Source organism: Crocodylus porosus, unplaced genomic scaffold, assembly GCF_001723895.1.
Source record: "Crocodylus porosus isolate Cpor-Errol unplaced genomic scaffold, CroPor_comp1, whole genome shotgun sequence".
NCBI classification, from domain to species: Eukaryota; Metazoa; Chordata; order Crocodylia; family Crocodylidae; genus Crocodylus; species Crocodylus porosus.
Genome location: NW_017728920.1, coordinates 9,539,275 through 9,554,294, shown reverse-complemented (window position 1 = coordinate 9,554,294; position 15,020 = coordinate 9,539,275). Strand labels below are relative to the sequence as shown.

The following is a 15,020-nucleotide window of genomic DNA, read 5'->3' as shown; positions in this document are numbered from 1 at the left end:
GGTAGCAGGGGGAAAGCACTGGGAGCAGGGGCTATGCCCTCCTCCTCATCCTGCCAGGGTGGGACAGAGCTGCTGCATTGCCTATGGACAAGCAGCGTGCAACAGCTAGGGCTGCCTCAGCTTCCCTGCACCTCCTGGATGAGCTGCAGTTTTATCCCGCCTTGCCCTGGCTGAGTGAGCGGCAGGGCATGGTGGGGGTGTATACCTTTGGGTAGGGGCAGGACGGGTGGTGCGGTCTGTGGGGGAGGCTGCAGCTACTCTGAAATTTCCCATAGCACCTGCGGCCCTCCCAGAGCTCAGCCCCAGCCCTGCCTGCCTCACAGATATGGAGGCACATGCTGTGCCGCCGCTCACCCAACTGGGGTGGGGTGGGGCTGGGAGGCCAGGGTGGCTCTGGCCGTTGCTTGCTGTTTGTCTGGAGGCAGTGCAGTGGCTCTGCCCCATGCCCGCTGGGTGAGCAGCAGAAGGGTATAGCCCCTGCTCCCTGTACCTTCTGCAGCCCGCCCAGAGGGCAGTCTGGCACAGCCCTGGCCCTGCCTGCCTGCCCACCCCGCACAGATGCAGGGACACATCCTGCCCCCCCCTCCCCCCGAACCAGCAGCACACAGCTGTGGGAGCCACCCCACGCCCTCCCTGTGCCCTGCCACCCTGGCTGGGCAGCCCATCCCAGGCCCAACATTTTCTACCAGGGTCTGACAGCAAATTCTGTAAGAAGAAGCTGTGTTGGTATTGAGGAAGGTTTTAATACTAGTGCATATATACCAATTATACTAGTGCATATATACCAATTATATCACATTTGGGAAAACAACTTGGGAAACAGTTCAGGTATCTCTGTGTAAGTACTTATGCTATTGTTAACAGGGTAGTGCAGCCACATAGTTAACTGATAATAACCCAGAATGTGCTATCATAAATCAGGCTAATAAGACTGGGAGAAAAATTTAAATCATAATTTTCTGCATAACAGTGCAGAATACAGCTGCTTAGAAACTTTAGAATGCAACAAAATCTGTTTGTTTTTTGAAGTCTTTGATTTATTAGTATCAAAACTTTCACAGGGATGTGCTAGAATTGATGAAATTCTCTGCCCCTGCCCCTGGCAGTACTCCTCCTTCCCTCACCAAAGGCTTTTTTTCTGCTCCAGGATGGAGAGAGAACTTAAAATATATCAATTAAGTTTTGATCAGAAAAAATGGTAAAAACTTACGATATACCAATTTATTGAATAGCTTATTATTTAGGGTACTTATCTGGGAAAACAGGATGTCCAGGTTCAAATCCTGCCTAATATGGACAAAACAATTGAAACTGGCTCCTTTTGCATTCCATACTCTAACAATATCAGGCTCTTGGTTGTGCTGGTGCTTATGTTTCTTTTCATGAAACACTTTGAAAAAGTCTTTGTCCTGATGTTGAACAGGAATACTTTTGAAATATGAAATGTTTATGGCATGGGAAAACCGACTAAGGTCTCTTACTTTCCTTACTGGACCATTTTAGATCATTAGCTTCTATGCTACCTGTTGCAAAGTTACTTTGCATTTATAATGATTTTTTCTTCTCTTAACACTGCTTTGGAAGTGTTTCTATAGAATATAGTACTTTCCTTTCTTAAGGACTGTGTAGTGACTGAATTTATTACTACTTCCAAGTCTTACAATTGCTATAGCTGTCAGTGTGACTTATCAGGAGTAGCAAGACAGGCATGACCTTTTTATTATTTAAGTTTGAAGTAGTGCTTGCCCTATATCTTCTTTTACAAGAAGCAGGGACACTATACACAAAGCTGGCAAGTTTTATTTTGTTTTGTTTTTTAATCAATTGTTCTCCCCTGGTCAGCTACCTCTTTTTTTTTCCTGTAACTTTGTTTTTTTTACACAACCCATCTGTGTTCTATGAATGAAAGTAGGAAACAAAATATGAATCTCTATTTACCTAAAGTTTTTTGAGACCTTAGGGTCTTGTGTGTGTTTTGGTATTTTTTGGTAGGAAGAAAGCGTGTGCTATGCTGTGTTTTGGTCTGAGATGTATGTAACGATCTGAATTTTAAATATGGTATATTAAAAATTCAGCAGTGTGTTTGGTTGTGGAATGAGTTGCTCTTTTATACAGGTTGTAGTCTACGGTTAACTTTTTATGCTCCGATTTGCTTTGAGTGTTTACTGTTCAGTGGTTTGGCTGTAAGACTGAAAGAACAAACATGAAGACTGAGATTCTCTATTCACAAAGAGAATCGTCGATTTGCACAGCAAGAAGAGGACCCCTGTGCTCTGTCTGTTTGGATTTACACCAGCAAACAGGAAATTACTAATTTCAGACTTCATTATCATGGATCCTATATTGTTCAAATGCATTAAATTCACTGGTTAAAAAAAAAAGGAGCCTGTCACCTCTTTCAGATCCAAAATGAATCATTTGAGCTGTGTTCATTTCAAAAAGTAGAGTACAGACGATGAAATAAACTTTCTGGATCCTTCATTATTTTGTCTCATCTTATTTTTGAGTAAGGCTCTTAAAGCTGCTAGAGGCTCTTAAGAGCTGCTAGGCTCTTAAAACTGCACATTTTGCATTTGGAATACTTTCTTCCTGTTTTTTCTGGAAAAACGCATTTTAAATATATTGGGTATTTTTGACAAGATAAGCAGATGTGAAATAGCTTTTCTCTTTTCCTCTTAGAGGTGCATAAACTCCACCAAGGAGGCAGAAGAAACATTTGTGCTTTTTGAGGATCCTTAAATATCTTGATTTTTTTTTTTTTTTCCCCTCCCCACTTCCACTCCCACTCCTGTCTTATCTCTACAATCCCCCAGACTCTGAACTGTAGGTAGTGTTCCAGTTAAGGAAGTCTGTATAAGACTCTTCAGAGCCCATCTCTTGGCTGCTGCTGTTTAAATTACTTGAGAGTATTCCCTCCTTCCAAGTGTTAAATTTGATGCTAGGTGTCTGTATATGGAGATGTGGAAATCAATATATATCTATAGAGAGATATATAATAACTGTTCCAAGGGTATAAGCACTTGGGGGGTGGGGGACACCCTGAAGCAAGTGGTGGAGGCTGCAGAAGGCAAGGCGGTTCCAGGTTCCGTCTGCGTGGAATGGTAGGAGGGAAATCAATTGGGAGAGTAGCAGAAGGAACTCTCTCACCAGAGGCAAACGGGAGCAGTGTCAGGGGACGTGGCCAGGCACAGGCTACAGGGCAGGGAGAGAAGAAGGACCGTTCCCCTTGATCTTCCTCTTTTCCACTAGTCCTCCATTTTGTTGTGTCTTATTATTTTCTTTTGTTTTCTTCTTAAGTACGGCACGGAGTTGCCTTGTGTTTGTGTTTTTCCTTTTTATTCATCGCATACTGTGGGTAAGAGCTTTGAGCTGTGAGGTCTGGGTGGCATAACAGGCCACAAGGGCCACTCACGGGAAGTAATTCCAGTAACCAGCACCGAACCTGAGAGAATAATCCACGGATTGGAGAGTATGTCATTAGGGTGGAAATATGACCTGGTACTCAAGAGCATGGAGACCATCAAGATCGGAGGGCAAGCCACAGTGACATCATGTGACCCATTGTAGGTTGGCATATGGAAGCGGTGTAGGGGAGGTGGAGCCCTGCGAATATCCGTTGGGAGGAATTTCCGACCTCGAGGGACCTCCAATGGGAGACCCTACCACTGAAGTTGCATCCAAAGTCGTGGCAGGAGATTTCTGGGGTACTCCCTGGGGTGATCGAGGCCCGTACCAGAGGTTACATGAAGCCTCCCAGCATCTATCACCAGGCACCCACACCAAGGCAGCACGCAAATGGATTTTCAAATTGAAACAGGCCCAATAACACTTTTGGGCCATACTGTACCATTTGTTGAAGCTTGAGGAGGAGTAAATGCTTTTCCAGTATAACCAAGTTGGTGCTAAGGCCCTCTTATACTATGTGTTGCACAGACGAGAAGCGGGGGATGGGCATTACTTTTAAGAATTTACACTGAGGAATTTACAATAAAATGTGCTGTTTTTTTCTAGGTTGCCAGTTTGGCTTAAAACAGTGTTGAAAATTGCTTAAATTGTCACATGGATCTTGTTTAACTTCTTGAACTGACAGGTGTTTTCTTCCTGTTTTATTTCAGGGTCCATGCAGAAGTGCCATCATCTGTAAAACACAATTTAAGGACAGACCCTAAAGAGAAAGAGAAGGACCAGGAGGAAGAGGAAAGCAGTGAGGCTGATGGAAGGCAGGCAGTTGAATCAAGTGGTGCAGAGGTTCAGCCAGAAGGGAAGAAGAAGAAACGTTCTGGATTTAGGGACCGCAAGGTAGAAATAGTTCTCTGTCAATTTGCAGGAGTTGTGCAGTAGTGGAAAAAAAGGAGTGGGGGATTAACTTGACTTTGGCTGCTGTGTATGTTATGATAGACTTCTAGTATTTACTTATTGGCTTAAATTTTCAAGAGAAGGTTTTGATTGGGAATGCTCACTTTTTGGGAAACCAGCTTCAGATGTCTGTCTCTTTTATGGCAGGAGTAGGAGGGGAAGCACTGACCATTCTAAAAACTCTGAAAATGAAGCCCCTGAAAGACATCTCAGGTTGGATTTCTAAAATATAAGGCTGCTTTTCTGTTTTATTAAAAGAATTGAAAAAAGGTACAACAGAAATGCAACTTGAATTTATAAATTGCATCTTTAAATGCTTTACGAATTTGTTTCCTGCAGAGGATTCAGTGAATAGATACTTGAATTTTATTTAGTGTTATTATCCTGCAACTGTGACTACAAACATGTAATGTCTTTTCCCTTCGGCATTTAGAACCATGGTGTTTGTGAACCTATGCTCGTTTTCTGTTGTTCACAATTCCTAAGCCTGAAAGAGAAATCAGGATTTGAACAGAGAAGTGTACTTCTAATCTGCATCCATGATTGGACATTGTTGAGCTGTGGACTCCTTAGGTTGATCTGACACACTTTTGGCTTTAGCTGTTATCAGTATTATTGCAAGAAATACAATATATGTAGTTCGGGGTGGGGGGGAGTACGTGCTTCTCTCTGAAGAGAATTCCAAATGAGCCTGTGACTGTCTTTAAACAAACAGCTAAATTCAGTGTTCATTCCATAGGTGTCCTGCTTCACTTTGGATCACCATCGAATCTGAATTAATGCAAGTTAGTGTCTGCTAAATCAAAATATAATTGTATTGCTTTGCAGCTTAAAGGGCTGCTCTGTCTGTATTAACTTTGCAGATTTATTCATTCATTACATGTTCTTAGCATAATGATAAAAGCTCCTATGCGTTCTTATATATCATCATCATCATCATCATCCGAACACCTTGCTGGGGTTGTTTGACCTCAGTACTTTTTCCTGCCATGGCAGGGGGTCGGACTTGATGATCTGCTCAGGTCCCTTCCAACCCTACCAACTATGAAATATGGTTTGATGAAAAGTTCCATAAACAGTGTTGGCAGAGGACTGTTTTTTTTTTGTTTTTTTTTTGTTTTTTATCTATCTGCATATTTGTTTTATTGGGCTTTGCCTGAGAATTTAGTGTCTTTTATGGTGCCAAACAGAAAAACAAATGAGTGCCTTTTCAGTTCCTCTTCTATGTTCTGACCTTGGTTTTTTTGTTTTGTTTGGTTTTTAAATCCATAACCTGAAGGACTGCATCTTGGTAGCTAACTCGTGGGTAATCAGTATCTAGTGGCTTAGCAGCTGTTAAATCATTTGCTTAGAGATGCTGAGGGTGTGGTGTTTGTTTTTAATTTTACTAGTTACTTTGAATTTGAGTTTTCAACTATCTGAGGGTGTTTGGGATGTACTGACTTGCAGCTGGTACATATGTAAAGCTTTTTAACTGAAGTTACATTATAAGATGCTAAGTGATTTGGATTCTCATTTCCCATTAATTTTTGGGTGTGAAACTTTCTTGGACACTTTGAAAACCTTACAGCGCCTTTATACTATTCAAGACAAATGGATTTATTTTTTACCACCAGCAGATGAAGATAGTTAATTACAGATCACAAGAACTAGACTTCTACCTTCTGGCTCAGTGGTTATAATCACTGAATATGCATGATGAATCAGATTAGTGGTGCACTAACCTTACTACTTTTCCCAAATCCTTTCTTATAAGGGAACAGCAAACAGATTTCTGCAGCATGTTTCTTATAGCTCATTACAATAGTCCACATGCTGAATCATTTTGAGAGTGATCTTTAATAAAAAAAAGTTAACCAGAGTTCCTGCTACTGCAAAAATCATTGGGCTAAAAAGAAAGCACGCACAAAGTAAGGAGTGTGACTCTAGCTTAATGAGGCAGCCCTGACAAGGGAACAGGGTTGAGCATGTTTCATTAGAACTCAATGCTGAACTCGAAGCATGTGTGAAATGAACATTAAGCAAACCATAGGGTTACCATATGTCCGGGTTTTCCCAGACATGTGTCCTCTTTTTGGATCCTCTGATCCCTATCCTGATGATTTTTTTTCAAATCTGAACTGATGTCTAGGATTCTGCTCTGCTTCACTGATGGGAGCAGGTGGAGGGTAACTGGGGGCAGGGGGCACTGTGCACATTCACACGTGGCCAGCACGCAGCCAGGCAGCTTTAGCAGCTGGAAGCAGCTAAGTCTGTGGGGGTGAATTGGAGAGCCAGGGCTTGGACTCTCGGTGGGGGGAGGGAAGCAGCAGGGGTGTATGGAGGAGATGGGGGTGCAAGGAGAGGGCTATGCCTTGGGCTGCTAGGGGAAGCTGTCTGGGTGTTGAGGCTGGGGGGGGCAGTGGCTGCCCATTCAGCAGGGGAAGGGGGCATGGAGGGGCTTCAGTGGAAGTGTGGAGCTCCGTGGTTAGGCTGGAAGTACAGGACCTAGTGCCCTTGCTCACAGGGGTGGAGTAGCCAGGAGACGCTGGTGAGGGGGAGGGGGGCATGGCCAGGCTGCCTGACGCAGCATGGGGGCCCCAGCCCAGGGCAGGAGGTGCCACAGGCCTCCCCTCTTCTTCCCTCCCACCCATGCCAGGGCCAGACTCGCTCCCCTGCTGCCTACATGAATTGGAGTCTCTGCTCTGCCTTGGTTGGAATGGGAGCAGCTGGGGGCCCACTTCTACAGGACTGTAGGGAGCAGGGGGCTCTGGTTTGGGAGGGAGGGCACCAGCAGGGACTGGGGGAGAGGGGCTGCGGGTCAGGACTGAAGGGTACCAGAATGGCAGGGGGTGGGGAGGGCACAGGGGACTGTGGGTCAGGTGTGAGGGGCACCGGTAGTGCCAGGGTTCTGTGGGTTGGAAATGAGAGGCAGCAGCAGGGATGGACGGGCTGTGGGTTGGGAATGAGATAGTTGCCCCTGTTCCCCCCTGTCCCCCAAATGTCCTGTTTTTTGGAATTGGAAATACAGTAACCCTGCATAACTGGCAGTTTGGCAACAGTGTATTAAGTACTGGACTCTGTTTTATGTATGTTCAAGCATGTCCTTTGTAGGCATGGTCCTATTTCTGCTATGCATGCAACAGTTCAGATTCACAGAAGTTTAGGGCTGGAAGTTGCCTTTAGTGAGTGACTTGCCAATAGCCCAACTGACTTGTATTGTAATACTCTAGAGCCAGTTGCAAGAAAGCAGGTGTTTGGACACTGAGTCAGGTTTTTTGTTCCAGTGATGAAGTAAACAGTTTACATTTGAGGCTGCAGTTAAATGAACTTTTAGGATACTCCGCTCAGAAGTTAGGTCAGTTGCAGCAATTCAGGGATTCTTGGCAATGTAAATCATGAACATTTTTTTTCTATTCCTGTCTATAAGAAACCAAAAGATTATGTAGCTTTCCTGGAGAAAGAGATGCTTCAAATTAACTTTGAGTTCAGAAACTCTCTGTTTACTGTTTTTAATTAAGGCAGTAATTAGCGATTAAGAATTAATGCATGACAAAGTTTATCCTAGATGGTGAATCAGTGTAGAAGTTAGGATACAAATCACCCATTGCCAAATAAGGATTTGTGCTGTGATTTAGTAGTGATGATTCTAGGGCAAGTATCTTGTAACTTAATATATTTATATTTGCCCGTAAAGGAGAGAGAATGTAAAGGCTATTAAAGTACAGCTGTAGTTGAAGGTTAATGATCAATCAAATAGAATATGACTGGTGTGATATGTTAATTTATTAAAAAAATAATTTGTTTACTGCGTTAGGACTGGTTGAATAAGATCTATTTGGAACAGTCATTAGGCCTTGGCAGGTATGCTGTATTATGAGTGTTAATTGTGCTGAGAATCTAATTCAGTGTACATTGCAGTAAGCAACCTAATGAAAATGAATGCTAATTTATCAACACTATTACTGTGCAGGCTGTTAGTGAGATCTAACTGCTGGAGTTCCCACTCTGACCATCTGATGATAGTCAAAGGTGGCTTAGTGATACTATGGAAGTATATTAAAATGGTAATTGTGGAGACCCTTAGATTTATTTTATTTTCTGTTCATGGCTATAATTTTTTCCCTCTTCAACCGTATGTACAGAGTGGTTGTAAAGCTTTCAGAATAGTAGCTCTGAGTCTTGTTCAGCTCATGGGATTCCTTTTTTGCTAGTTTTCAATTTTTGTCCATTATCCTTTGAAATATTTGTATTTTGTTCTTAGCAAAATGGAACTTCTTCCTTTTTTGATTTGGTCAATGCCACTATGAGATCAGCTGAGAGTTTAGTTTTTCAGAGCTAGATTCTCACACTTGAAGGTGGTCTGATGTCAAAGCTGAACAAATGTGTGAAAAACATTCAGTAACACAGAGTCCCATGTAGATTATATCCTTTTGAAAAGCCTGTCAACCAGGCTTATTCCATCAAACAAACAAACAAAAGTTTATTTTTTTTTCTGTTGAAAGCATCTCTACTAGAGTTGGCTTAAATTCAGAATCTTCTAAATATACCTGAAGTATTAATGTTTTTGTGTTGAAATGACCTAAGAAAGTTGTATGCGTGTATTGTAGACAAACGTGTGCGTAAGGCAAGCACTAAATATTTGGAGTATTGTCATTTTGTTACTGGGTTGTTTTTTTTTTTCTAATTTCAAATTTTAATTTTTAACTTGGTACATCACTCTTTCTTTTTCCTTAATTATCCATGTTACATCCTGTCACAGATTCACCCCAAAACAAAGTTACTTCTAGGGGTTCACTATGTGGATACTCTCCCAAATTAGGTTAACTCTGTGTTTTAGTCTTTAATTTTAGCCAGTCCAAACTGTGTTCAGTTTTTTATTGTTCTCATAACTGTATGTGTTACTGTATTTGGTATAGTTGTAATTCTGATGTAACTTTTATATTTCAGCCAAGGTTGTGTCAGGAAGGTAGTGATTAACTTGAGCAGTCCTCATCTCTTCACCCTTAAATGAGTTAATGGCTGAGAATTAGTATTTGACTTGGGCTGCTTACTGGTCCCCCATGTGGGTATGTTAAGAGGCACAGGAAGCCTGTTTTTGGCCAGATAATGATAAATTTACGTTTTATAAGAAGAGTGTGCTAGTTTGATTAGCAAAGTGTCATACAGGAGAGATTAATATTGGATTAGTGAAGGATATCTGAAAAGGATGCACATTTCTGGTCTAGTAAATGAGCACCTTCAGATGTTAGGCATAGCATGAGCCCCACTAAAAATGAAGGGGTGATGTCCGTTAATTGCCAGACTGGCAGTGGTACTTAAAGCCTGTCTTGAAGCATGGCTTGAAGTTCAGTCTTCCTGGGTTAAAGTGTGTGTGTGTGTGTGTGTGGTTGGGGGGGGTGGTAAGGATAGGTTCCCTAGCCAAGGAAAAGCAAGCTGATGGAGAGATGCAGAAGGCTTTGGCATGAAATCAGAGGTAGAGTCTGCTCTCTGTCATGGGAAGCTGGCTAAGGACTGTATTTTAGGATTTATGGTGCCAGGTAAGAACAGATCAGTGTTCTGGTATTTTCTTTTATATCTCTGTATCAGTGTATGGTTACTGAATTCTTATGCTTGTTTTATAATAAATTATTTTGTTGTTTCCTTTTTGATTGCCTGTGAAAAGGGTGATTTTTTGGGACAGGTGATATTCCAGGCTGACTCTATGGAGGGGGGGGACCTGTAACTTCTACAACCCAAAGTGGGGGCATCTCAGGGTTTGCAGAGATTTCCACCACTGCAGCTTCAGGGCCCAGTATAAGGCAATGGAACTGGGGCTTGCTGGGACCAGGAGCTCTCCCAGGGCAACCTTGGTCTGTTACTTGGGGCAAGTGGCAGCACAGTGGTGGGATACTCAAGGCTACAGTGGTTTCCAGCAGACAAGCTTGTGACACATGCCTTGACTCATTTCTTCCATGGTTTTTTTTTCCTGTTACCAGGCCTCTCCTTTTCCCTATTTTTTTCACTCTTTTTTTTTTTTTGCCCTTTTCTCTACTTACTTTTAATTTTTCTTTCCTTATTCTTCCCTTCTTACTTTTCCCATTCCCTGCATCTTTCTGTGCAACTTTCTCTTCACTACCCTTCCTTTCTTCCTTAAGTCTACTTGAATCTTGTTCTGGTCTCACCCAAGGTTTATTTCTAATGCCAAGTGTTAGGCCTCTCAGAGTGGTCCTGCTTCTCCAAATTTGTTCCAAACTTCAACTTCTGTTCCTCAGTACTCCTGCAACTCATCGTTATAGAGTTTGAACCTTTTAAATGTGAAGCCAACTTCCTGTGATGGAGTATCAGATCATGCCCTACCTCTACTTTCTTTTCTTTGCCTTTGAAAATGGAGCTGTGCTGTTTTGTGCTGAGGTCAGGAAAGACCTGTAGGTTTTATACCTCCAGCACTGATGCTTGAATACAAGGTTTATTTCTTAACTTAATAAAAATCCTATTTATTTCTAAACTAAAGTTTGCTATGGATTTAGAATCAAGAGCAATTTGAAGCAGAGATGTAACTTGCACTATATTATGTATGTTTTACCAGCTGATGGAAAAACAGCAGCGATTATTGAAGCAATTGTGAGCAGAGCTGCAGCTAAAGGGAAAAGATTACCAACCTTCCCTGTTGCTCTTTTAGGAAGGTTGAATGTTAAAGGTGTTTTTGAAACTGATTTGTAATGAGAACAGTGTACATGATATTAACTTAATTTCTAAATTTTTAGATTTGATCTTTGGTATGAATAATGTCTTGGTCAAGTATGTGATCATTTGTCACTTTCAGAAATCTTTATCCCTTGATATGTATAGTTTTATTAGACCTCAAAAGAGATTCTGCATGTAAATCATGAAAACAGTTGCTGCTTGTCTCACTAGCAAGACTTTGAATTGATTTATTATTGCATATTTGCTCCAACCTTTCTCCAGATGTTAGCAACTTTCAAGCCAAGTGATGGGAAATACTATTTCAATCTGTCACTGTTTTGCTGTTTATATTGTGTTTTAGTAATACCTGATCTTAAATTATAGCCCAGTATAGTGCAGAAATTAGGCTGAAACTTGAAGTCCTCTTGCTCTAGAGCAGTGAAGGCTAACCTTGCTAGGCATGCAACAGATTACAGCCTGGCACTCCCTGAGTGCCAGTCAAATCCCCTTCATATGTCCAACCTGCTGCTCTGTTTCCTGGCTCCCTGCCCTGTGCTCTCTGTGTGATCTGCTGCTCTGCTTCCTGCTCCATCTCCTACCTGCTGCTGTGCTGACTACCCCATCCACAATGTGGTGCATGCCACACACAGAAACTACTTGTCACGCATGCCACAGGCTAGCCATCCCTGTTGTAGAGCCTTGTGTTCTGAATTGAGTTCTGTCAGATCTGGGTTTGGTCTAATAGCAAAGTTTTTTTTTTTCAATATAAGGTTAGGAGATGGTGTGTATGGAAATAAGTCTGAAAAAACAAATGAATGTTAAACTATAGTGGTGTAGAAAAAAACTAAGGAATGAACAGAGTTACTACTTTTGAACATAGCGGGATTTGAGTCTGATATTTTTGCATATTGGCCTTTGCTCACTGCTGTGTTAGGCTTTCTACTGATTTTGTGTTAGGCTTTCTACTGATGCTGGGTTCACAAGACCCCAGACAGGTGATCATCCAACCTCCTCTTGAATTTGCCCAAGGGAGGGGCGAGGACCACTTCCCTGGGAAGTTGGTTCCAGATTTTGGCCACCCTAACTGTAAAAAAAATTGCCTTCTGATCTCCAACCTAAACCTATTCTCCATCAGCTTATTACCATTGTTCCTCATCAGCCCAGGTGGTGCTGGGGAGAAAAGGGCTCTACCTATTTGCTGTTGATCTCCCCTGATGAGTTTGTAGGCAGCCACCAGGTTTCCCCTCAGCCTCCTCTTGCTGAGGCTGAACAGGTTCAGGTCCCTCAGTCTCTCCTCACAGGGCCTGTCCTGCTGCCCTCTCACCAAGTGGGTGGCCCTCCTCTGAACCCTCTCCAGGCTGGCCACATCCCTCTTGTACTAGGCGCTGCACTTCTGGATGCAGTAGTCCAACTGCGGCCTGACCAAAGTCGCATAGAGGGGGAGTATGGCTGGTCTTGCTGGCTGCAGTCTGGCATTGGCAGCTCATGTTCATCTTGGAGCCAATAATGACTCCAAGATCCTGTTCTGCCTCTGCTTTCAAGAGGGGAACTCCCCAGCCTGTATGTATGCTGTGGATTTCTTGTCCCAAGGTGCAGTGCTCTGCATTTATCTACACTGAGCCCCATCCTATTCTCATCTGACCACTTTTGTAGTCTGTCCACCCTAATTAATTCTTTAAGAACACTTATTTCAAACATAGGAAAACTGCTGCTGCTTGTGGGCCTCAAAAATGTCAAATCGGAAAAAGGTTCGAGCCTAGGACATCTGCAAAACATTGTAAACATGGTGCAGAAGGCAGAAATTAGACAAAATGATGCTTTTTGTGAATGAGGGACAGAGTAACCTGCAGCCATCTTTCTGAACTGTGACCAAGAAATGAATCCCTGTTCTCTTCCCTTTCTAGTCTTATCCCGCACAAAACTGAAGCAGAGACCAAGTGTTCAAAGCTTGAGAGTCAGGCTTCCAAAATTATTCATTTAGTTTTAAAACTTCTGATACATTTTTTTAAATAATATATTGGGGGCAGGGGGAGGTATTTATTTCCCTTCTGGTTTCTGAACACATTGCAAAATTTTTCACTTTTTTTTTTTTTTCTTTTCTGTGAAAGCCTGAAGACTAGAATCTTCATTTAAAAATGGAAGTTAATATTCTCAAGTAATTAAGTGACATAAGGAGTGGACGCTTTTAGGAAAACAAAGTATCGTAAAACCCAGAATAAAATTGGGTGACACTATCTTTCTTTGGCATTGTATAGTGGCTGTTTCATTTGGAACCTCTTGTGATTGTACAGAATTTTAACAAGACTACTAAATATGGCTGCCAAGAGTGCATCAGTCAGAACTCTTTAACTTCTTTTCTAGGTGATGGAATATGAGAATAGGATCCGGGCCTATTCCACTCCAGACAAAATCTTCAGATACTTTGCCACTTTGAAAGTAATAAATGAACATGGAGATTCAGAGGTGTTTATGACGCCACAAGATTTTGTGAGATCCATAACTCCTAATGAAAAACAGCCAGAACGTGAGTAGTACAAGTAATGTAGTTGTGGTATGTAATGGAGAGTTAAAGTAAATTTTTCTGCTTCTGTTTTTTTTAGCCGTGTTGTGTGTCTCATGAAATGAGATTTATCATCTAAAGGTGGGTGTGGCACCTCCTGGTGGCCACTCTAATCTCATATCTTTTCTTCTCTGGTTAATTGGGGTACCTCCCTGTACTTGCCTGCCATACCTTTTGCCATTTAAATTTGGGGAGCTGCCCCAGTCCACCAGAATGATTCCTTTGGTTCTCAGGCTTAGCCCCCAGTTTCTAATGGTCCTTTGACTGCAGCGCCTTCCCTAGGCATGTTCAATAGCTTTCTTCTGCCCTTTCATCCATTCCCATCCCTTGTGGTTCCAAATGCAATGAGCAAAGCTCAGACATAATTCATTGCAGTAGGGTGACTTTCTACAACCATTTTCCAGCCTTTCCTTCAGTCCCATTGGTTTCAAGTAGCTCTGGCCCTCCTGGACCCCTGCACAGTTTACTTAGGCTCTGGTACTGCTCCTTTAGCTTTGTATAAGGAGTTTCTGCTTGCATAGCCTAGGCTAGTCTCAAATTCCCAGTGCTGCTTCCATCAGCCAGGAGGTCCATCTCCAGCTCTGCCCAAATCAAACTGACCCCACTGCCTCTGGTACAGGGCTTATAGTCCTGGCTTCTCCTCCGTCTGACCTGAGGTCACCTCAGCAGGCTACTAGCTACTTATTATCTGGGACTCTGCAGCTTTCTAACTTTACTGGGATTAGGACTAGGTAGTTAACAGGAGTTGGTCCTTGTTACACTCAGCTTACCATCTGTATTGGTCCACATGCATTCATAGTGCCTAGTGCAAAAGGTTTTGATCCCCTATTTGGATGTTACTGTAATAAAAATTAGATATTATTGCTTAGGCCTACCTATATTAATGAATGTGCAATACATGCAACATAGTAAGAGTAAATGTTAGAGGTGCACTGATGCATCAGTCCATATTGGATTGGCACCAATAACAGAAAAATTAACAATATCGGCAATTGGCTTTCTTTGGCTGGTGTAGCCAGTTAATGTCACTGATAAATGCCATGTGCATGCATGCACTGCAGCATGCACATGGTCAGGAATGGAGCCCAGCAGCATGGAGAGCAGTGTCCAGCCAGTAAATCCCTGTGGGAAAAGGCGTATAAGGGGGGGATCACAGATCAAGGTCCCCCCCACAATGAGGGAGGGACAGGCAGGGGCAGGTGCTGCCCAGTCAGGGTGGGGTATGGGACAGCTGCAGGTGGCTTTAGAGGGTTGGGGAGGGCAGGGGTGAACTGGGAGAGGTGTGGGGGGCATGTGCCTCCTGGATTTGTGCATGGGGCAAGGGCAGGCTGGGGTCTACATTGGCCTCTTCCCAGCAAGGGGGGCTTTGCTGGGGCTATACTTGGGGCAGGCAGTGGCAACGCTCTAGGAGGGTGTTACAGAGTGGGCTATAGCTACCCAAAATTCCCAGAAGCCACCC

General features: G+C 42.8%; 1 protein-coding gene across 3 annotated transcripts in view; it reads left to right on the top strand.

The window, feature by feature from the left end:
• MICU1 (mitochondrial calcium uptake 1) overlaps nt 1–15,020 on the top strand; it is a 227,210-nt gene that overhangs the window by 42,224 nt on the left and 169,966 nt on the right. For all 3 annotated transcript variants that reach the window (XM_019538568.1, XM_019538566.1, XM_019538565.1), the window contains exons 3-4: nt 4,116–4,299; nt 13,363–13,525. In XM_019538568.1, the coding sequence (XP_019394113.1) occupies nt 4,116–4,299; nt 13,363–13,525 (347 nt within the window). The remainder of the gene's footprint in view (nt 1–4,115; nt 4,300–13,362; nt 13,526–15,020) is intronic.